This window comes from Neoarius graeffei, chromosome 12 (assembly GCF_027579695.1).
Source record: "Neoarius graeffei isolate fNeoGra1 chromosome 12, fNeoGra1.pri, whole genome shotgun sequence".
Classification (NCBI taxonomy): Eukaryota; Metazoa; Chordata; class Actinopteri; order Siluriformes; family Ariidae; genus Neoarius; species Neoarius graeffei.
Genome location: NC_083580.1, coordinates 79,956,475 through 79,980,496, shown reverse-complemented (window position 1 = coordinate 79,980,496; position 24,022 = coordinate 79,956,475). Strand labels below are relative to the sequence as shown.

At 41.1% G+C, this 24,022-nt stretch overlaps 1 protein-coding gene across 1 annotated transcript; it reads right to left on the bottom strand.

Moving 5' to 3' along the window:
• Window positions 1-3,539: 3,539 nt before the first annotated feature.
• On the bottom strand, window positions 3,540-23,848 carry ublcp1 (ubiquitin-like domain containing CTD phosphatase 1). Its single transcript, XM_060936511.1, has 12 exons — window positions 23,761-23,848; window positions 23,235-23,299; window positions 22,799-22,963; window positions 19,568-19,659; window positions 19,313-19,401; window positions 19,070-19,185; window positions 16,985-17,083; window positions 13,526-13,563; window positions 11,739-11,837; window positions 8,566-8,682; window positions 8,317-8,444; window positions 3,540-4,277 (listed from the first exon to the last, which is right to left on the bottom strand). The coding sequence occupies exons 3-12, from the start codon at window positions 22,950-22,952 to the stop codon at window positions 4,250-4,252; spliced, it is 960 nt and encodes a 319-aa protein (XP_060792494.1). The 5' UTR covers window positions 22,953-22,963; window positions 23,235-23,299; window positions 23,761-23,848; the 3' UTR covers window positions 3,540-4,249.
• Between the last annotated feature and the right edge of the window lie 174 nt (window positions 23,849-24,022).

Genomic DNA, 24,022 nt, shown 5'->3' with positions numbered 1-24,022 from the left:
GTAAGAGATGACGCTTAGTGAGGAAAAGCTGCATCCTGCCACCCCGAACACAATATAAAAAACTGATTGAAAAAATCATGAAAATTGACAAAGTTAAGTGACTGAAAAAAAAATCCTGTTTTTCATGGATAATTCTGGATCAGTGATCCAGATCAGCACCAAAAGTCATAGCAATGTAATTCAGGCCAGAGGTATTCATGTGAAATAGCATCCTAAAAAACGTAATAATAATAATAATAATAATAATAATTTGTGCCAGTGCTGCTAGTGCAAACGAATAAAGCTCTCATACCTAAGTTGTGTGAATAAATGTCCTGCTGCAGTCAGTTTAACTTGGAAGGAGGAAGATTTACTCCATTTTTGTGCTACAAAGTGGAAAAAAACATGACTAATGAGCGAACATTAGTGATGACAAGTTTGACATTTACTTTCTTAAAATTGAGAAATGTCTGGCCAGTGTTCCAGCTTTACTCAAATAACTTGATCTTCTTCAGTACTATAAAGTCATTTAAAGTAGTGAAGTGATTTTTTTTTTAATTTACTGTTAATGGTGTGAAAGGCCGTTTATGACATGTTGCCGTGTGCTGAACCCGAGGTTGGAGGTTAGAGAACTTTCCAAGTAGGAATTCCAAGTTGTAAGAGGTTGGAAATTCTACATTGAGTTTTGAATGCAGCGTTAGCTAAATGTGTATGTATAGACCTCCCTGTGAATATGTTGTTCCTATATATACGAGCACTGGGCCTTTCAGCTGGCACTACCCTCGGAGCTGTGCGGTTACAGAACATTTATCAACCTTCTGACAAATTAGAAATATACACTGATCAGACATGACGTTAGAACCACTGAGAAGTGAAGAGAAGAACATTATCTCATTACAGTGGAACCTGTCGAGTGGTGGGATCTCAGTATCAAGCAGCAAGAGAAGTCAGTTCTTGAAGTTAATGTGTTGAAAGCAGGAAAAATGGGCGAGTGTAAGGATCCGAGTGACTTTCATGAGGGCCAAATTATGACCCTAAGACAACTGGGTCAGAACATCTCCAAACCAGCAGGTCTTGTGGTTAGTACCGGGCAAAAATGATCCAAGGAGGGACAACTGGTGAACCAGAGACAGGGTCATGGGCCCCCAAGGCTCAATGATGCACATGGGGAGTGAAGATGAAGGCTGTCTGGTCCAATCCCACAGAAGAGCTCATGTCGCACAATTACTGAAAACTTGAATGCTGGCTCTGATGGAAAGGAGTCAGAACACAGTGCATCATTGCGTATGGAGCTGTGGGGCTGCAGAGCGCTCAGATGGTAGCGGTCCAATGCCAGGAGCACATGAGCATCAGAACTGGACCATTGGAAGAAGGTGGTTTGGTCTGATGAATCATTTTCTTTTCCATCACATGGATGGCTTTGTGTGTGTTGCTGACCTGGGTAAGAAATGGCACCAGGATGCACTGTGGGAAGAAGGCAAGCTGGTGGAGGCAGTGTGAAACTCTGCACAACGTTCTGCTGGGAAACTCCGGGTCCTGACGTTTATCTGGATGTTCCTTTGACACGCAGCACCTACCTAAACATGCTTGCAGATCAAGTTCACCCCTTCATGGACACGGTACTGTTTTCCCTCACAGCACTGGATTCTTTCAGCAGGATAACGCTCCCTGCCACACTGACAAAGAGTTCAAGGTGTTGACTCGGCCTCCAAGTTCCCCAGACCTCCATCCGATCAGCATCTGCGGTACATACAGGACAAACCAGTCTGATCCACAGAGGCTCCACCTCACAGCTTACAGGACTCAGAGGATCTGCTGCTCACGTCTTGTCGCCACAAAGTTTGGACAACCTCCGCTCACTCACTTTTACTTAGATCTGAGATGATGTTCCACCTGAGTCACCCAGAAGGTTCTACAGAATAAAAGCCTGGAAAAGTTCTACTGTATCGGGTTCTAGATTGAAGATTACAATACACTGGATTTAGGAAAGCGCTCCTGTACTGAATTATTCAACAAGAAACACTCATGATAAAATCTCTCTCTTTTTTTCATTTATTTATTTCAACTCGAGTTGAATCCATAGACTCGGTGCTCATGTCCATGTTGTTGGAATAAAAATGACAAAATGGCGCAAGAGGACGGGTCGTGACGCGACGTTACAGTTTCAGATTACTACATCGACAAAAACAACGTCAGAGCTCAAACAACAAAACAGTTCCTGTAAATGTAAACGTTTGCTGCCAAAGAAACACAAAAGTAAACACTAGGTCAACGCAAACACTGAACATTAAAAATTATTAAATATGTCAATAATAAATACCAGAAACAGTATTTATACAAACTTTGAGATACTCCCTGTCCTCTGTTTAATTCCTGATGGATTTACTGTTGGGGGGGGGGGGGGGGGGGATGAAGGGAAAAGGGAGCGAGTGAAGGGGAGAGAAAGAGTGAAGGGGAGAGAGAGAGAATGAAGGGAAAAGACAGCGAGTGAAGGGGAGAGAAAGAAAGAGGAGAGAGAGAGAGAGAGAAGGGGAGTGAAGGGGAAAGAGAGAGTGAAGGGGAGAGAGAGAATGAAGGGAAAAGAGAGCGAGTGAAGGGGAAAGAAAGAGGAGAGAGAGAGAGAATGAAGGGAAAAGAGAGCGAGTGAAGGGGAGAGAAAGAAAGAGGAGAGAGAGAGAATGAAGGGAAAAGAGAGCGAGTGAAGGGGAGAGAAAGAGGAAAGAGAGAGAATGAAGGGAAAAGAGAGCGAGTGAAGGGGAGAGAAAGAAAGAGGAGAGAGAATGAAGGGAAAAGAGAACGAGTGAAGGGGAGAGAAAGAAAGAGGAGAGAGAGAGAGTGTGAAGGGGAGTGAAGGGGAAAGAGAGAGTGAAGGGGAGAGAGAGAGAATGAAGGGAAAAGAGAGCGAGTGAAGGGGAGAGAGAGAGTGAAGGGGAGAGAGAGAGAATGAAGGGAAAAGACAGCGAGTGAAGGGGAGAGAAAGAAAGAGGAGAGAGAGAGAGAGAAGGGGAGTGAAGGGGAAAGAGAGTGTGAAGGGGAGAGAGAGAGAATGAAGGGAAAAGAGAGCGAGTGAAGGGGAAAGAAAGAGGAGAGAGAGAGAGAATGAAGGGAAAAGAGAGCGAGTGAAGGGGAGAGAAAGAAAGAGGAGAGAGAGAGAATGAAGGGAAAAGAGAGCGAGTGAAGGGGAGAGAAAGAAAGAGGAGAGAGAATGAAGGGAAAAGAGAATGAGTGAAGGGGAGAGAAAGAAAGAGGAGAGAGAGAGAGAGTGAAGGGGAGTGAAGGGGAAAGAGAGAGTGAAGGGGAGAGAGAGAGAATGAAGGGAAAAGAGAGCGAGTGAAGGGGAGAGAAAGAAAGAGGAGAGAGAGAGAGAGAGAGAGAGAAGGGGAGAGAGAGTGAAGGGGAGTGAAAGAAAGAGACAGAGAAGGGGAGAGAGAGTGAAGGGGAGAAAGAGAGAGAATGAAGGGAAAAGAGAGCGAGTGAAGGGGAGAGAAAGAAAGAGGAGAGAGAGAGAGAAGGGGAGTGAAAGAAAGAGAGACAGAGAAGGGGAGAGAGAGATAAAGTGAAGGAGAGAGAGAGAGACTTTACTGCACGTCTATGTTTTTGATTTTTCTGTCCTGTTTGTTTTGATCGAGTTCTTTGTTTTGTTCCGTTTTTAGTTTTAGTTTTAACGTCAGGCTTTTACTTTTGTAATATTTTAGCTTTAGTGACACTTTCAGTTCTGCTGTCATGTTTATTTTATTCTCCAGTTTTCAGTTTTGCTTTTGGTTTGTTTGTGTTTTGTATTCACTGATCAGAAAGCTTTTCCCAGAGCGACCGCTGCACAAAAATCAAAAATACACAAACTGAATGTGTGCACGTAAACACTGCAACCTAAAATATCCAGAACTCGACGCTTCTGAAATGGAGAAACTGGCTGTAAAAGAAACGTCACATGAATAAAGTGATCTTGGGCTCAAAGTTATAAAGCAGGACTGAGAATATTTCTGGATTTGTGGATGTAATTCTACTCGCTTCAAGCAAGACTTCTAAAGGTTCCCTTTTCCGACACGGTGATGATCAGTGCATCAGTGTGATGAGGAGGGGAAGACTGAAACGCTCGCGCTACAGCTGTTACTGGTTTATTCAGCACATCTGTGGAACTGTAAAGGGGAGTCCTCTGAGTCCGGTTCTCTTCAGAGAGAGAGAGAGAGAGAGAGAGAGAGAGAGAGATGTTTGGTGATGGCTTGTGAGTCTCCAGCATCACTTGTTCTTGAGGCTGAACGCTCCAGCTGCTTCACTGGCTCTGCTTCTTTGAGAGGTACCTGCAGGGGTCAAAGGTAAACATCATCATCATCATCTGATCTCATCTTGGAAACAGTGTGATGTTCAACCGGCAGGTAAAGCTCTCATGATCAACACATACTGTTGATTCTAAATGTTCAGTTTAAACTTCAGCTTAAAACGTATTGCACATGTTGAGATTTATTGCATTAATTAGTTTTTAATACTTTTTTTTTTAATTTGTGCCAATTTTATCTGCTATCTATTGAAATTTACTCAGATTTTTACTTAATTTTTATAATATTTTACAACCCTGATTCCAAAAAAGTTGGGACAAAGTACAAATTGTAAATAAAAACGGAATGCAATAATTTACAAATCTCAAAAACTGATATTGTATTCACAATAGAACATAGACAACATATCAAATGTCGAAAGTGAGACATTTTGAAATTTCATGCCAAATATTGGCTCATTTGAAATTTCATGACAGCAACACATCTCAAAAAAGTTGGGACAGGGGCAATAAGAGGCTGGAAAAGTTAAAGCAGTGGCGGCTGCTGGTTTTTAAAACAGGGGAAGCCCATTTTACGCATTCATCGTAAAACCTGTAGGCCGGATATCAAAGCATAGAAAGGTGTGCCCCATTAGCATAGTGAACTAGACAACCCCACCTAGTGGCAGAAAGTATTTTTGCTTGTACATTTCATGTTATAGTCTGGCTTGCCAGGCTAGTGCCTCATATCCTTAATCAAAAATATCAAACATCCAAAAATCACTGGCTATTCAACGAAGAGCCTTGAACATCATACCCTGATATGCAACACAGAGTCTTTAACACAACACCCAGCTGTGCAACACATCCTTGAACATCTTCTGCAACACAGTCTGGAAATCCATAACCAGGTAGGCTATGCAACACACAGAACCTTGAATATTATACCCAGGTATAACCTATAACACAGAGCCCACCATTCTCTTAACATTACTAAACAATATACACACTTCACATTCATGAACACGAACACTATTTATACACAAATTCTGCCTTCCGCTCCTTTTCCAGAAAATGGTCTGTGACCCTGTCATACCAGCTGGTTGTGCTTTCCAGAGACTTCACCAATTTCTGTTAGCAGCTAGCACTGCAGATCCCAATAAGGCTCAAGCTAGCCTACAACCAGATTGAACTACAAATGAAATAAACGAGTGAATTCACGAATGATCAAACTGATAGAATGGATGAAAGTTAACGGAGCACAACGAGTAATATTTACATTTATTTGCAGAGTAATGTACAGAGACATCAATGAGAAGAAACGTTTATATGAAAAGAAATTCGGACAGCACTTTGGCACACGACTACACTTTCTCGACATCCGCTAGGGACTGATCATACTTCCGTGTTCCTCGCCGACGCCGAAGTACAGAGCCCGCCCTCCTCATGTCTTTCAAACACTACCTCCAATAATCCTTCATCAGCCCGGCTTCTTGTCCCTCCCACTGTCTCGTTTAGTCCCAGAGAAGCCCAGCTTCCCTGGAAGTGACGATTTTGTCGATTTTAACCAATAACAACTAGCCGAAATTGGCTGTTCAGAGCCGTCTCATAGACTGCAACGGATACCCGGCTGCCAGCCATACAGCCCATTGAAATAAGAAAGGTTACAGCCAGTGTTGCCAGATTGGGCGGTTTTAAGTGCATTTTGGCGGGTTTTGAACATATTTTGCCTGGAAAACGTCAGCAGTATCTGGCAACACTGGTTACAGCCTGGCAGCAAAGGTGATTCTCGTAGCGAACTGCAAGTTCATCAGACATCACTCAAATAAGTTACAGGATAGTTATGAACGTAAATACAATCTTGGGCATATATTATGTTATGCAAGTTATTGTTTTAATGAGAATTCAACGTCATAGATGCCGCAGTTTGGGGAGAGAATTTTAGGGGAAGCTCGGCTTCCCTTGTTGTCTCTGAGAAATCGCCCCTGAGTTAAAGGTACAAAAAAGGAACAGCTGGAGGACCAAATTGCAACTCATTAGGCCAATTGGCAATAGGTCATTAACATGACTGGGTATAAAAAGAGCATCTTGGAGTGGCAGCGGCTCTCAGAAGTAAAGATGGGAAGAGGATCACCAATCCCCCTAATTCTGCGCCGACAAATAGTGGAGCAATATCAGAAAGGAGTTCGACAGTGTAAAATTGCAAAGAGTTTGAACATATCATCATCTACAGTGCATATCATCATCAAAAGATTCAGAGAATCTGGAAGAATCTCTGTGCGTAAGGGTCAAGGCCGGAAAACCATACTGGGTGCCCGTGATCTTCGGGCCCTTAGACGGCACTGCATCACATACAGGCATGCTTCTGTATTGGAAATCACAAAATGGGCTCAGGAATATTTCCAGAGAACATTATCTGTGAACACAATTCACTGTGCCATCCGCCGTTGCCAGCTAAAACTCTATAGTTCAAAGAAGAAGCCGTATCTAAACACGATCCAGAAGCGCAGACGTCTTCTCTGGGCCAAGGCTCATTTAAAATGGACTGTGGCAAAGTGGAAAACTGTTCTGTGGTCAGACGAATCAAAATTTGAAGTTCTTTATGGAAATCAGGGACGCCGTGTCATTCGGACTAAAGAGGAGAAGGACGACCCAAGTTGTTATCAGCGCTCAGTTCAGAAGCCTGCATCTCTGATGGTATGGGGTTGCATTAGTGCGTGTGGCATGGGCAGCTTACACATCTGGAAAGACACCATCAATGCTGAAAGGTATATCCAGGTTCTAGAGCAACATATGCTCCCATCCAGACGACGTCTCTTTCAGGGAAGACCTTGCATTTTCCAACATGACAATGCCAAACCACATACTGCATCAATTACAGCATCATGGCTGCGTAGAAGAAGGGTCCGGGTACTGAACTGGCCAGCCTGCAGTCCAGATCTTTCACCCATAGAAAACATTTGGCGCATCATAAAACGGAAGGTACGACAAAAAAGACCTAAGACAGTTGAGCAACTAGAATCCTACATTAGACAAGAATGGGTTAACATTCCTATCCCTAAACTTGAGCAACTTGTCTCCTCAGTCCCCAGACGTTTACAGACTGTTGTAAAGAGAAAAGGGGATGTCTCACAGTGGGAAACATGGCCTTGTCCCAACTTTTTTGAGATGTGGTGTTGTCATGAAATTTAAAATCACCTAATTTTTCTCTTTAAATGATACATTTTCTCAGTTTAAACATTTGATATGTCATCTATGTTCTATTCTGAATAAAATATGGAATTTTGAAACTTCCACATCATTGCATTCCGTTTTTATTTACAATTTGTACTTTGTCCAACTTTTTTGGAATCGGGGTTGTACTTTGATTTTATATAAATATTTTCAATTATCTTCTTTTTTCCTTCACTGATGCTGAAAGACTGGATGTTTATAGCTGCTATAACATTTGCAAGAACAGGAACTAACTCATTTCATGGCCACATCACAACATTACATCGTGTATAACTATAACTTTATATACATGCTTCTGTAATTAAATTTGTTAAAAGTATACATAATAAAAATATTGTACGAAATACAGTACATCATTGTTGGCAAATTGTTGTGGCGTAAGAGGAATAAAACACTCCGGGTTATGCTGTGCTGTGGCTCATTATTTTTCTCTCCCAGCATGCCCTGAAGTGTTTAATTCTTTATGTAAAACTTTTAATAACGTACGATTTATATCTGTAAATATTTACAAAATTGTGTCACGTCTTCATTTTGCATTTTGTTAATCTAAAAATCCAAACAGAGATTCAAAAAAAAGACAATTAAATCAATCTGCGTTTGAGAAAACTGAAACATCGTGACGGCTTATTGTTGAAAACTGTGCGATACGTCTGGATAGAAATGTAAACGCAGGATTATACGCTCGTTATTTAATCAATAAAAAGCAAAGGAAAGGAAACGACTGACCAAGACATTCTGCACGACATGACTGCCAGAGAGCTGCAGGTTACACCGCCGGCCATTGAGGAGAAAAGTGTCTGTAAACGACGTCAATAAGTTTGTCGTTTTATTGGAACGTCGTTGACACGAACCTTTCCCAGTGCTTGTGGTTGAGGCCTGAAAAGTCGTCCAGCTTGGCGATCTCCTTCAGGTAGTGAGACAGTTTCAGAAGCTCCTTGTCTTTCTCTCGGTTTAAGTGTGCCTTCATGAACGGTTTAATCTACACACACACACACACACACACACACACACACACACACACACACACACACACGATGAGAAAGTAAGACGTTATTTCCCGTCTCTGAGGGATCAGTGCAGTGTGCACAGCCTCCTTGTACCTTCAGTCCATTTTGTGGGTTCATGAGAAAGTTCCTTCCGATGTCGTCGAACATGATGGTGTTCTTTCGGTTGTAAAACTCGTTGTACTTTCCCCAGATCACTCCCAAAGGCTTCACCTGAGAATAACAAGGACTTTAGACACAATCTATTTCCCGGTGTAAACCTCAGGCTTCCAACACAATTCAAAAATGATTTGACTGAATGACGATAAAATTGAGTCAGACACACGATACGATACGGTTCGGTTCGGTTCCTTCTGACTGATACATGACCAACTTTGTTCAGAACCTGGGGTGGGACTCGCATTAATTCATGAATGATGATTGACAGCATAATGAAGGACTTTAAAAACTATCGGTGTTTGTTTTTTAAAATCATCATCATCATTTTATGATGAATTATAATCAGTCATCGTCTTTTAATTGGATCCAAATTGATCTGTTGTGTCATTACACACCAAGAATACTGACAATCACACGTCCCAAATACAGTTACACTTCAGGCACGTGATGGATACGTAACCTGAGCACACCCATTACCGACAGCCCACAACATAAACAAACGTAGCACCAAAATGAGGCGGGGATGTTCACGCCAACCAACAGCATGATCATATAGATTACATAAGTACGAAGATACGCTACTGTTCAAAAGTTTGGGGTCACCCAGACAATTTTGTGTTTTCCATGAAAAGTCACACTTTTATTTCCCACCATAAGTTGTAAAATGAATAGAAAATATAGTCGAGACATTTTTCTGGCCATTTTGAGCATTTAATCGACCCCACAAATGTGATGCTCCAGAAACTCAATCTGCTCAAAGGAAGGTCAGTTTTATAGCTTCTCTAAAGAGCTCAACTGTTTTCAGCTGTGCTAACATGATTGTACAAGGGTTTTCTAATCATCCATTAGCCTTCTGAGGCAATGAGCAAACACATTGTACCATTAGAACACTGGAGTGAGAGTTGCTGGAAATGGGCCTCTATACACCTATGGAGATATTGCACCAAAAACCAGACATTTGCAGCTAGAATAGTCATTTACCACATTAGCAATGTATAGAGTGGATTTCTGATTAGTTTAAAGTGATCTTCGTTGAAAAGAACAGTGCTTTTCTTTCAAAAATAAGGACATTTCAAAGTGACCCCAAACTTTTGAACAGTAGTGTAAATAAGAAGCCGGGTCTTCTCAGGCGAATCAAAGCTTGTTTACTCCTCGAGGCCCGGGTATTATTTTTTTTAACAGTTATATCTTGCCTATTTTTGACGATGCAGATATCATATGGGTCGATGGGGAAATTCTGCTCTTATGGCACAAATTCAAGTTCTCCACAATAAAGCAGCATGAATAATTTTGGATTTACATTTCCTTCATCAGGAACAGAGGCCTTAAACAAGCTTTAGTGGAAGCTGTTTGGCCACAGACACGCTGAACATCGAGCGACTTTCATTTACAAGTTTCTAAACCAGCTGTTCACTCATAAGTTTTAAATTAATTTCAATTAGACTCATGACAACTATAACACTACATTTAAAGCTATACTGCCTTTCAGACTTTTCAAATGTAGGTCATAAAAATTATTTTCCCTGACACCCAATTATTTTTGTTTAGTGACTGAAAGCTACTGAATTCGAATCACAGACTTCTAATTTTCTTACTTTTTTCCCCTAAAAGAACAATTAATGAATTCAGGGCCACGTGGCCCAAAATTCACCGCTATTTTTTCCTGCTTCACCATGACCCGATTCAAGATACTACGTCATGCATCATGTGGTGGGCTTTCCCCATTCACGCAAGGCATTGTGGGATACAAATTTGAAACAGGAGAGAAAAATGGAGGACATGAGTGTGCGAATGAAATGTGAAAGAGCGACTACAGTAACGGAAAGAAAGCGAGAAGAAAAGACGTTATGTTATATACGAAGGAAAGGAAACGCAGGACCAAACTAATAAATATTGGCGCTCAGCGAGCACCTCGGTGTGATCAGCTGTTCGTTTAGCGACAGAATGATGGAATTGTCAGTGCACGCTCAAAGGTAAACCTGTAGATGGCAGTAATGCAACACTGTGGATGCCAGCTGCCGTAAAACCCAAAAGAAGAAGAAGGTAAACCTGCGCATGCGCACGCGGACTTCCTCTGTCTGCTTGACTGCGCCAAGCGAGCGATTTCACGCACATTATTTGCTTTAATCCCCTCAAATTAAATAACTTCCCAGCCACAGAATGGCCTGATATTTTGTGAGATATTACAGAAATAAACATATATCACAATCATCACATTTCAGACGGAACTAAATTTCACAGATTTTATGAAATCGAAAGGCTTTAATTGTAATATATCCAAAAAACAGCAGTCAATAGAAACCGGGGCTTGTGGACATTTACAAAATTTTGCTGTCAACGATTTGAACAAGTTCGACAAGTCCTTGAGGGAAGAACTGACGACATTAAGAAAGTTTAAAAAAGGCCTCTGCAAAGCAGTTTTCTAGTATGTTTGGCCAAAGTAGTCTCTCTGTCAAAAAAAAACAAAAAATAAACAATCCCAAAACTTAAATTTATCTTATATATTTATTATTATTTTTAGTGAAGTGATTTTCATTAACCCTTGAAATCTAAATTAATCCATTTTCGCTCGCTGTACTTCAGCTGTAGAGTTTTCTTTTCAGCGCTCTCTCTCTCTCTCTCTCTCTCTAATCCGCTGACCTGACCGTGGTCGAACCTGTGTTCTTTACTTTTATTCACAGTTACACTTTATTTCGTGGGTTGATATAAACCACTCAACTAACTTGTGTGTTTTTCATATTTAATATTGTATCACTTTTACAGTTTAATTTATTTTTATTTTTGAGGACCTTCTGTAAATCACTCTGTGACGTCGGCATCCTCAATAAAGATCATTAAAAAAAAACAAAGCTTCAACGCTCCAAACACCTTAAAACGTACAAATGTGACGTTTTAATGCAGACGCCGAAGTAAACGTTCTGGTCCGTAGACACGCCTCGTTAATGTGAGACATCAGAGAAAATCCCCAGACTGGATCAAACAGACAAGAAGGCTGACAGGAAATAAACGTAATTTAAATAAAATAAAATTAAATTAAATAATGCATTTTGATTTTGTTGAATGTTCGCCTGCATAATTGAGTTGGAGGGAGGACAGGTACGGTACGTCACCTCCACCACGCCCCTTTTAGGTGTGTGAACTGTGATCATGGCTCCGCTGTCCAGCATGAAGGTGATCTTGTAGTTTGGGTTGTCTGACACACCCAGCTCCTGGGATCACACACACACACACACACACACACACACACACACACACACACACAAAGTGATTAAGATTTCAACAACCTTAAAGCTTCTGACTGCAAAGTCATCTGAAATTTTAATTGTTTTTAATCGTACGTGGCATTTTCCTCCATCTCACGAGAACAATATCATGCAGACGAATGGGATGTGATCATTTTGATGATCATTCTGAGAGTCGCTTTTCTCCATTTTGGGACTGTCTTCCTCCCTCTTGAGGTAAAAACAGTACGGCCTGACGGAAACGAGGAGCTTTAACTAATTAGCATAACTATGGAACTGTGTCACACCAAGAAAACATCGTGACTCTGCATCGACCTCCGAGAGTTTTGGGTCGCAGGGATGTAATTTGCGGTTGATGTCTGTGAATAGATCCATGAAACAAAAGACAAGTAAATATATATTTTCTCTGTTCCTGCTTTTGTGTTCTTGTTTCTTTTTCTGTAAGATCAAAACATTCGGTGTATAATAACTCCATACTCGCTACCGTAGAGCTCTGATTGCATTCTAAAGCTAAGATAGCTAAGCGCTAGCTACAATGATTTAGTTATCTGTCCAGAAAAAAGACACGTCATCTAACCTTACTCGATCTTGCAGTTGCACTCACTAGTAGGCTGCATCAGTTGCCCTCACTTTCATAAAATCTGATGCATTTTTGTTTGGGTGTTCCTTTTCACCGATAAAGACATCCTGTAAAATTTTTTGACCATATTCAAAAGTCTAATGGTGGCACCATGAGCTTCATTTTTTGCCAAAAAACGCTTATTTTATGTTTTCGCGTAAGGTTTGAATCACAATGTTGGACTCCATTTATTGATTTCTTGTGAGCCAGAGATCATGTTAAGAACCTTTGCAAAGGATTGAGAAGCATTAATGTCATTCATAATACATTTGTATTGTTTAAAAGTAGTTGAACAATGATTCAATGAACAGCTAAAACTCAAACTGTGCTGGATAATATATTTAGAATATGTACTAAAAATGTGTATCTAAGATATTTGGTATACTCTATAAGGTGCCATAATGTTTCATGAAAAGTGATCGAAATTTTGTCATAAAAGTCATAAAATAGCAGCTTTTTCCATAACTTTGAGCTCCTGGTGCCGCCATTAAACTTCTGAATTTTGTCAAAATATTTCACCCAGTGTGTTTTCTTACCAAAAGGAACATAAAAACAAAAATGCATCATGATCGGAGGAACTTTTTCATTTTTAGGGGGCAACTGATGCACCCTACTCACTAGGCAGGCTTTCCTTTTCTTTCCACTGGCGGGAGAGCCGAGTCCGCCATGTTCGCCCACGCCGACTTGTTTTGGTTAAAAGTAGCTCAAACACGCCCCCACGGTGATCACGTGATGCGTTATTGTTGCTCACTTGCTTCGGCAATCTCTGGAATCGTAAAATACGGGATGCTTTTTATCTCGGCAAAACATTTACACACAGGATACACGGTGTGTGTGTGTGTGTGTGTGTGTGTGTGCGCGCGCGCAGCAGCAAAACATCTTGAAACTCCAACAGCAACAGAAATGGAACATTTTACGCAGAATTCAACTTTGCAGCCAGAACCTTTAACTAATAAAACAGAAATTCACAATTAAATAAAATCAAACACAAAGTTCTGAAGCTTATAATTCTGTAGAGACTCGGTGATATACGTACTTTCATTTTAGCATCGATCCACTTCATGCTCGTCGCAGCTGTAAAGGAACCAAAGTGAGGGAAATAAGGTCAGTTTGTATTTCTGTCCGTCACAAATGAAAAGTTTTCAATGATAAATCGATGCCGATTATTAAAGTCCTGTTATGTTCCGGTGAGAAATATATCGCAGACCATCACGCAGCGAGATTTTCCGCTCGTCCTGACCGTAACCTTTTTATTCCTCTGTATTTACGAGTTCAGTGAAAGGAAAGTGATTAACAAAAGTTTATCAAAAAGCAGGTACAGTTATGATCGTCATTATGCTTTAATGATTTATAATTTTTCAAAAACTCAAACTTTCACTATCACAATAAACAGAAACTGTCCAGTGCCCCGTTATGGTGTGTGTTCTAACCCATTACCTGATCTGCAGGTTTAAGAGTTAGACTCACCCACATTCAAAGCTTCTGGAGGAAATGAAGTTAAATCCTGATTAATCCAGTAAAACCTGAAGTATAAATTAATTTAAAGACGACGAGTTGGACATGATCAGGGGGACAGAATCACGCTGTGAATGAAAACAAACCGTGAGTTCGGCTTTTGCTGTCGTAAAATTCCTCTGAAATATTTTATCACATTTGTTATCATTAATGTGAACCATACAAAAAAAAAAATACAATTAAATGAAAATTCACCACAGATATTTTATTGAGGTATCTGATCACATTTCTCTGATTTCAATGAGTCTAATAATCTATAATTAGACATTACAGCGTGGTTATTTTTACACACACACCTGCTGTACTCGGCTTCCCCGGAATTTCGTGAACGATAACACGGCTGGATCACTGAGCGGATTGAACTCATGATGTTGGAACTTTATTGATGTCACTCTTAAATAATTACTATAAAAATGATGATTTCCAACAAATAAATATTCGCCTCGTCTCATCGGACAGGCAGATGTGGATTTGACCAAACGCTTGGTCGTCCCGGACAGTCGGACGACCATTAATGTCGAGCCCTGACCAATCATGATGGTGTCACTGGGGACGTGGAAACCTGGGAACAAATATGACATCCAAGGAACATTTTCTTTAATTAAAAATACTTTTCCATCGAAGGAAACACCAGGCAGAGAAAACGATTATTAAATGATGTAATTTAATACATAAGATGATGTAATTTAGATGTAAGTAGATGTAATTTTATAAGTTAATAAGCAAGATGATGTAATTTAGTCAGTGCACCTCGACGTGCCGAGTAGCTCCACAATTCAAACAACTTTTCAGTGAGTTGCAGTAAGGGCTGGGTGATATGACGAGAATATCGATATTGTGATAAATTATGTTACAATACGCTTTTCTGAGATATCGCGGATATCATGACGACTTTTTTTTATGTTAAAATTTTGTACTTTATCTTTACAACTGGAAAACTTTTTCATAATTGTTTCCCCCTTTATTTCAGTGTTAATTTTTTCATAAATGCACGGGTCATTCTAGAATTTGGGGTACATTTCATGTCTCTGAGATAAAACCTTTTGTTATTTTCCACGAAAGAAATCTTTATTGAATCGGTTTTGAACAATAATGCAAATCATGACAAACTTTCACCAACAGCGATGCTTGATGTACATTTTAGACCCAATTTATCCATACAATATTAACTAAATGACTCCCACCCCTCCCCCCACATTATTGGCCGTCTTCGATTCCTGATTCATCCATTCAACTCCAATAAACAGGAAGTGATTCAGTCGAACAGTCTGTTTTTTGGGGACTTATTCTATTAACTGTTATAAAATCAGTTGCACATAAAGTCTATTTTCTGTATTTTGTGAAATTTCAGTGATGAAAAATATAATTATTATTTTTTTTATCAGTCCCAATGTTCTTCTCAACTCTGTTCTAAAAGCGCATAAAATCCACAAAGACTTGAATAATACGCGTGACACCTGAATCGAGCGATGTCACTTCCTCTGGCGGGAAACTTCAGAAAGGCAGTGAGGTACGTTCTGTTTCTTCTCTCATTAATTTGAACAAAACGTTGAGGATTTTACGCCAGCAGTAGATTCATTATTTGTCAACTCTGTTATTGTGATATTCGAGCGAATCTCTCATTTAAAAAAAAACAAAAACAAAATGATTAAAATCCATAAAATTCTGTTTTTTTTTAGTATACATGCCGTGTGGTCGCTAGTTTGAGGTTAGCATGTGGAGTTAAGACACAAAATGGTGGGAAATGTCAACTCTGTTATCATCAAGTCTGTTAACGGATTTCCCAGTTTAACGATAACGGGGTTGACAATGACGAACAGCGTCGACACTTGATGCGTGCCTGCGATTATAGAATGAGCCGTATATAACAACATTTTTTTAAAAACATATACATTTATTTTCTTTTAACCGAAACCCGAGTATTTTGCTGGCGCTTTGAAACAAACCTGTATATCGTAGAATCCCTTTAAGAATCATGATATGATACGATATTTTGATCACATTACCATCGACTCTTTTACAGAGTCCAAACAGTGGCTGTTCTAGGACGTGTCCCCTCCTAAAACAGCCACCTTATTGTGGTGGAGGGGTTTGTGTGCTTGAATGATCCTAGGAGCATTGTTGTCGGGGGCATTACGCCCCTGTTAGGGTCTCCCAAGGCAGACAGGTCCCAGGTGACAGGCCAGGCCAAGAGCAGTTCACCAAAACCCTTATGGAAATTAATAAAACAAGGACCGTGACGTCACCCGGTATGGTGCAGCCGGGGCCCCACCCTGGAGCCAGGCCCGGGGTTGGGGCTCGTATGCGAGCGCCTGGTGGCCGGGCCTTTGCCCACGGGGCCTGGTCGGGCTCAGCCTGAAGCGGTGACGTGGGTCCAACCTCCTGTGGGTTCGCCACCCACAGGGGTAGTAGTAGGGGGCCGGTGCAGTGTGGATTGGGCGGCAGTCGAAGGCAGGGGCCTCGACGACCTGATCCCCGAACACAGCGGCTAGCTGTTGGGACATGGAATGTCACTTCGTTGGGGGGAAAGAGCCTGAGCTTGTGCGGGAGGTTGAGAGGTACCGGCTAGAGATAGTCGGGCTCACCTCCATGCACAGCTTGGGCTCCGGAACCCAGCTCCTCGAGAGGGGCTGGACTCTCCACTTCTATGGAGTCGCCCACGGTGAGCGGCGGCGGGCTGGTGTGGGCTTGCTTATAGCTCCACAGCTCAGCCGCCATGTGTTGGAGTTTACCCCAGTGAACGAGAGGGTCGCCTCTCTCCGCCTTCGGGTCGGGGAGAGGCTCTTGCTGTTGTTTGTGCCTATGGGCCGAATAGCAGTATAGAGTATTCGGCCAAACACTGATGTAATTTTTTTATTTTAATTACTTCATATGTCCCTCAAGGAAAACGATGACATCATCCTTCAAGTTTATAAAGTTATATGAAATGAAAGTTAATACTCCTAACACTGTGAAAGCTCAGGAAGCCGTGAGCACTCACACCAGATGACGATGTCGTAGTCTTCGTACGCAGACGTGAGGAACTCGTGGAGGAACGGCCTCATGAGCTCCTGCCCCGTCTCGGCACACGACTTGTGATCTAAGAGAAAATATTCACAATCAGCGACAAATACAATCTCGGTGCGAGATGAACTGATCATTTTGGCGATCTCTGGACCAACATGGTTCAGCATGTGGAGGTGGATGAGCGATAATTTTGGACTGTTATAAAAGAATCAGAATTAAACGCAGCCCTACTACAGGACATTTACTGAAATTACGGCACGAATGGAATCCATTTGCAGAAAGCAAACAGGAAATAAAAGGTATTTTTGTAAACTGTAAAATCAACATAAGGATGTACAGTGGCATGCAAAAGTTTGGGCACCCTTCCTGAAAATGTCTGTTACTGTGAATAGTTAAGTGAGCAGAAGATGAACTGATCACCAAAAGGCATAAAGGTAAAGACGACACATTTCTATTCAGCGTTTTCTGCAGGATTTGTGTATTATTTTTGTTTTGTACAATTGGAGAGTGAAAAAAGAAAAGGAACACCATGCAAAAGTTTGGGCACCCCAATACATTTGAGTTCTCAGGTAACTTTTCCCAAGGTTCCAGACCTTAATTAGCTTATTGAGCTGTGGCTTGTTCAAATTCTTCGTTAGGAAAGGTCAGATGATGCAGATTTCAAAGCTGTATAAATTCTCTGACTCCTCAAACTTGTCCCTAAAATCAACAGCCATGGGCTCCTCTAAGCAACTCCCTCGCATTCTGAATAATAAAATAATTGATGCTCACAAAGCAGGAGAAGAACGTAGCAAAGTGTTTTCAGGTAGCTGTTTCCTCAGATCGTAATGTTATTAAGAAATGGCAGTTAACAGAAACAGTGGAGATCAAGGTGAGGTCTGGAAGATGAAGAAAACTTTCTGAAAGAACTGCTCGTTGGATTGCTAGAAAGGCAAATAAAAACCCTGTTTAACTGCAAAAGGCCTTCAGAAAGATTGAGCAGACCCTGGAGTGGTGGTGCACTGTTCTACTATGCAGCGACACCTGAACAAATATGACCTTCATGGGAGAGTCATCAGAAGAAAACCGTTCCTGCGTCCGAGCCACAAAATTCAGCATCTGAAGTTTGCAAATGAACATCGAAATAAGCCTGATGCATTTTGGAAACAAGTCCTGTGGACTGATGAAATCAAAATAGAACTTTTTGGCCACAATGTGCAAAGGTATGTTTGGAGAAAAAAGGGGGCCAAATTCCAGGAAAAGAACACCTCTCCAACTCTGAAGCATGGGTGTGGATCCATCATGCTTTGGGGTTGTGTTGCAGCCAGTGGCACAGGGCACATTTCATTGGTCGAGGGAAGCATGGATTTGAATAAATACCAGCAAACTCTGGAAGCAAACATCACACCATCTGTAAAAAAGTTGAAGTTGAAAAGAGGATGGGTCCTACAATAAGACGATGATCCAAAACACACCTCAAAATCTACAATGGAATCCCTCAAGAGGCCCAAGCTGAAGGTTTTGCCCGGGCCCTCACAGTCCCCTGACCTAAACATCATTGAAAATCTGTGGATAGATCTCAAAAGAGCAGTGCATGCAAGACAGCCCAGGAAACCTGTAGAACTGGAAGCCTTTTGCAAGGACGAATGTGTGAAAATCCCCCAGGTAAGAACTGAAAGATTATTAGCCGGCTACATAAAGTGTTTACAAGCTGTGATACTTGCCAAAGCGTGTGTTACTAGGTATTAGCCATGCAGGGTGCCCAAACTTTTGCTTCGGGCCCTTTTCCTTTTTTTTTTGTCATTTTGAAAATGCAAAAAGATGAAAATAAAAAATTGTTTTTGCTTAAAATATAAAGGGAATGAGTCGTCTTTAACTTTACGCCTTTTGGAGATCATTTCATCTTCAACTTGCTTTAACTGTTCACAGTAACAGCAATTTTGACCAGGGGTGCCTAAACTTTTGCATACCACTGTAATTACATAAATAAGTACACGAGTAAGTATGCAAGGACAGAAGGGTGTGTGTAGTTAAGTGAGTAAATCATTAGATAGACAGATAAAAGCAGCAGATTCATCACCGAACAGCGTGTAATCGACGTCTAACACGAGTAAGCGCTTCCCCTCTCTCGGTGGGTTTAACTCCTCCACTTTGTACTCTTTGATGCGGCGTGCGATCTTTGCCAGATTCTCCTCCCTTCAGAAAAACGTTCAGGAATCAACAGGAGAACATTTTATTTATTTTTTCTTTACAATATGGCATTAACACACACACACACACACACACACACACACGTGATATGGATGTGTTTCCAATAACGCACCTGTTCTCCACCTCGATCACCTCCTCTTCAATGTCAAAGTCATTGATGACATCATCACTTTCAGGAGGAGGAGGAGCCAGGATGTCTTCCTTTACAAGAAACGAGGCAAATGAGCCGATGAGCAATTTTTTAAAAACACAGAAACTAAGAAAGAAATTCCAAAACTATATGCGAAGACGACGCCATTTTGGAATAAACAGTAAATTCAGCACTCTGGATTTTCTTCTCTATTACAGACGATGTGAAGAATCCTACCAGACTTTCCTCTCTGCTGCCCATCATCATGATCTTGCTGTTGGGTTTAAGCTTCAGCAGGCCGAGCTTTGTATCGTCATCAGCTTGTTTACCTGCAAACAGACATCAAATCACCTGATTACCCCGAGGTAGGTGGAGATTTAACCGTCTCGACAAGATATACGCTGATGTTTACTCTAATTATATATATATATTATATTAATATTAATATTATATGACCAAATCTGTGTATGAACTCTGCAATAGACCCCTTCGCAGTAAACGTCATTCATACGTAAGCGGAAATTGCGCGCGCAGCCTGGACCCAAAAAAGACTCAGAAATGCCTAGTTGTTGTGTTGTGGGGTGTCAGAATCGTAGCAGTGATGGGGTTAAAATGTTCAGAATTCCAGCAGGATCTCACCCATTCCAAAAAAATCGCCGACGTCTATGGCTACAAGCCATCAAACGTGTAGACTGGGATGAAAGCACCATCAAAAATGCGCGGGTTTGCAGCGTCCACTTCATCACAGGTAAGATCAGGCTATTTATTAAATCTTTCTTTTTTATTCTTTCTAGTCTTCGTTTATTGATGTAGCAAAATACTTTGGTAGCGTTTGTCTGATTAGCTGGGTCATAGTTACACAATGTAATGAATATTGTTAGCATGTTAGCTTAGCATGCAATTTTGTTTGTAGGAGAGGTCTCGCTTGACTCAAGCAGTCCAGATTTTGTGCCGTCATTATTTGTGTATGCCGAAAATCACAATTTTAAAGCAAGGATGGAAAGGTAAAATTGTGTGCCCTCACTCTAAATGCCAACTTGCGTTGACTGCTCTACCCTAGCTCCCGCCCCGTTCAGTTTCATTTCTGCTCTCTGCCTCTCGCTTTTTACGCAGCGCTGATTTCTCTTAGCTGCACTCTTTACACTATCATTCCTTTCATGCCATCACCTCCTGCAAATTGCTGTTTAGTGTTGGTATTTGCTGTTGTAGCTAAAGCCACATTGCCATCACAACACTGGCAGAATTTGATTAAAACAAAATGAATATGAATGTCCCATTGTTAATCAAGTTGTACATGCCCGCACATAACAATCATATGCGTCTAAAGACTTGTAGGCACGAAGTTTTTCGTGGGTGTACACTGAAGTCTTGTCAGTAAGGTACGAGTATATATCTGGCCATTGTATACCAGGGAACTTACTAACATCGTCCGTCCACTCTTTAATTAAATGCGGATCCGGTAGGCGATGTCCACTTGTTAGAGTTAAATTATTTATGTAGCATTCTCGATCTTGTAACGACAATTGTTTTGCATAATCTGACAGCTCATAATGCCGGTCTATGGGCAGCGCCATTGTTTCTGGGTCCAGGCGCATCCTGGCAACAGTCGGTTTGTTTACAAACATGCGAAGGGGTCTATTTAACACCAGTCACACAAAACTCCACCACATCTTTTTCTCCTCAGTAAAACAGGCCATGCACTGATCAACATCTAACTCTGGAATGACTTGCTCAGGTGTTTTAATATCTCTCCGATATTAACTCACACTGCATGGAAGCCCCGCCCCCTTCCACCATCTCACATGCTCTCAACTGGACTCGAGTGCGCTCTCACTTTCCGTCGCGGTAAATTAAGAATGTCTTGATAATTAATGTGAAATAAAATCTATCGGTGTATGTTTGACTTTAGCTAACATTAGACACGTAGACAGTTAACATGGCCTAATGGTTCGAGAAGCAGCTTTGGGACTTTTAGAAGGTTGCTGGTTCAATTCCCTGGACCAACAGGATTGGCTGAAGTGCTCCTGAGCAAGGCATCGACCCCCCCAACTGCTCCCCAGGCTGCTCTGGGTATGATGTATGTTGCTCTGGATAAGAGCATCTGCTAAATGCCCTTATTGTAATGTAATATATGTTACTAAATTTATTAGAGATGCAACCAAAACATTTCAGGCAAAAGTAGTCAAAAATGGCACTTTTTTTGGCTGAAAAAAAGAGAATTTTTTGATCCGCAAAGATTAAAAATAGTCCGAGATAGCACTGTCAAATCTAACACTTTACAAATAACCTTTATGGTGATTATCGGAAATCGTGCGTGCTGATTGGTTGAGAGATTCAGACCATTTCTCCATAATCACCTCGAGCAACTTGGCAAATCAGCGTCCGATCGCTTCGTCACCGTAAGTGAGGAAGAATTACAAATGATGAAAGAAAACGCTGTTCCTAAAAGCACTGAAGTTTGGTCTAAAACTATTCAAAGGGAAGGTGGGATTGTCATTTATTTTATCAATTTTAAAACAAAGTATTTTATGTGACTCAGCGTGGATAAGTGACAAGTCTGTGCCGCAAAGTTATCACATTTACATGCTCCTTTTGAAGACTGAAATTATTTTTTTAAATATGATTTTTAAAAAATAATCACCTGTGTATTTATACTAAAACAATTAAGCACCTCAAGCTCAGTGAATATTGGTTAAATATAATTAAATATGCTGGGTTTTTTTTTTTTGCCCTCGTTCAAATCTAAAGTGAAAACGTCGACCATGTGGGACGTTACACAACCGATCTGTAAAAGGACTATATTAAAAATGTCCTTTTTTGTTGAACTGTGGATCACTGCAGAGGTTTCCGAATTGCCTCTGCCTAGTCAGCAGTTCCCGACCCGCACAGATATTAACACTGTTACTCCTCCCTTATTCTCATTAAACCTGAAATAATAGAAATGATCATTCATGTGTCTTTATTTCATCTATCAGCTAATCATTGATCATTATTTTTGAAAACAGTAAATCACAAGGGCGGCACGGTGGTGTAGTGGTTAGCGCTGTCGCCTCACAGCAAGAAGGTCTGGGTTCGAGCCCCGTGGCCGGCGAGGGCCTTTCTGTGCGGAGTTTGCATGTTCTCCCCGTGTCCGCGTGGGTTTCCTCCGGGTGCTCCGGTTTCCCCCACAGTCCAAAGACATGCAGGTTAGGTTAACTGGTGACTCTAAATTGAGCGTAGGTGTGAATGTGAGTGTGAATGGTTGTCTGTGTCTATGTGTCAGCACTGTGATGACCTGGGGACTTGTCCAGGGTGTACCCCGCCTATCGCAGAAACCCACCCTGTGTCCTTACAAACAGAACAAGGCGCTGGTGCAGGATGATGATGATGATGATGATGATGATGAGATGGTAGTCGCGAAAAAAAGTTCTGATGGTATAAAGTTCATCAGGTTGCTGTAAGACTAGAGGTTTCCCTGAACAAGTTTACCTCTGATCTTCAAGCCGAGCAGTTTCTGGCGTTCGGGCAGGACTCCAGTGAGAGATTTAATGGACTGTTTGAGGTCCAGGATGGTGTCGTCTTCGGACAGAGCGTTGATGGAGTACTCCTGTCCTCCCCACTTTATTATCACCGACAGAGACATGATGGGAAAATCTGTGGTGAGAAAAAATAAAACGATGAACTCCGGCTCATGGACTTCGAGACAGATCAGCCTTCATGGGTTCTCCTGATCGTCCTGTCTCACTTCTCCATCGCTTAGAATAAAGAAAAGTCAGTTAAATACAGTCTCTAACTGTAAATATACACAGAAGAGCCATGTTGTGTGAGTTTTTACAAAAATCATGCATTACAGGTTGGTAAAAATACCTGACTTGGACATTGGAGCTCAGTGTGTACATGATTTACTCTTATAAGTAAATGATACCTTTTCACAGGATGCTGGGTGACCTTAGACAGGTTTTCACCTGGTGACACAGCAGACTCTCAAATCTGAACAACACACAGCAGAAATCTCTCAACACACTTTTATTTACAATCACAATAGGAGTTGTACTTTAACTAGATAGCTATTCGTGTGCTTTTACAGGCTTTGCTGCATATATATTTATTCACTTTTGCATGCAAACATTCTATTTTTCACGAAACATCACCATCATGGCACCAAAAGTGCTCAAGAAACTGAGCTAACTGTTTTTGGATTGATATCAGTTGCTAGCAAACTGTCTACCGGCTCAATCCCAAACGGCTCTCTGACGCATATGAAGTGCACTACATAGGGTGCAGACGCCATTTTTATTTCTTATAGAAAGCGCCTACGGGGAGTTAAAAGAAATTGATTTGGGACACAGCGACTGCTTACTAATCACCATTTAATGCGGGAATATGCAGAGTTTATGAGATTTATTCGCGACTACGATTATTATTATTATTATTATTATTATTTCACTTACATCAAACAGAGTTCATTCTGTAGTTATCCATAGACCATGCTCTTCTTCGCCCTCCTTCGCTTTCCATTTATTGACTGCTATCTGAACTCAATACCGCCACCTTCTGCCTGAATGGGGAATTACATTTCATAACATAATTCTCATTATTATTATTATTATTATTATTATTCAGAATCAGAATCAGAATCACTTTTATTGCCAGGTTATGTAGACACACACGAGGAATTTGACTCCGGTTTCACTTAGCTCTCATAGTACAAAA

Excerpts from the sequence above, each read along its gene's own strand:
- ublcp1 (XM_060936511.1), bottom strand. The coding sequence starts at position 22,952 with ATGTCTCTGTCGGTGATAATAAAGTGGGGAGGACAGGAGTACTCCATC. Across the intron at positions 19,402-19,567 it reads GCAGCAGAGAGGAAAGTCTG|GAAGACATCCTGGCTCCTCC; the intron begins GTAGGATTCTTC and ends TTTCTTGTAAAG. Across the intron at positions 8,683-11,738 it reads CTAAAAGGGGCGTGGTGGAG|GTGAAGCCTTTGGGAGTGAT; the intron begins GTGACGTACCGT and ends TGTTATTCTCAG.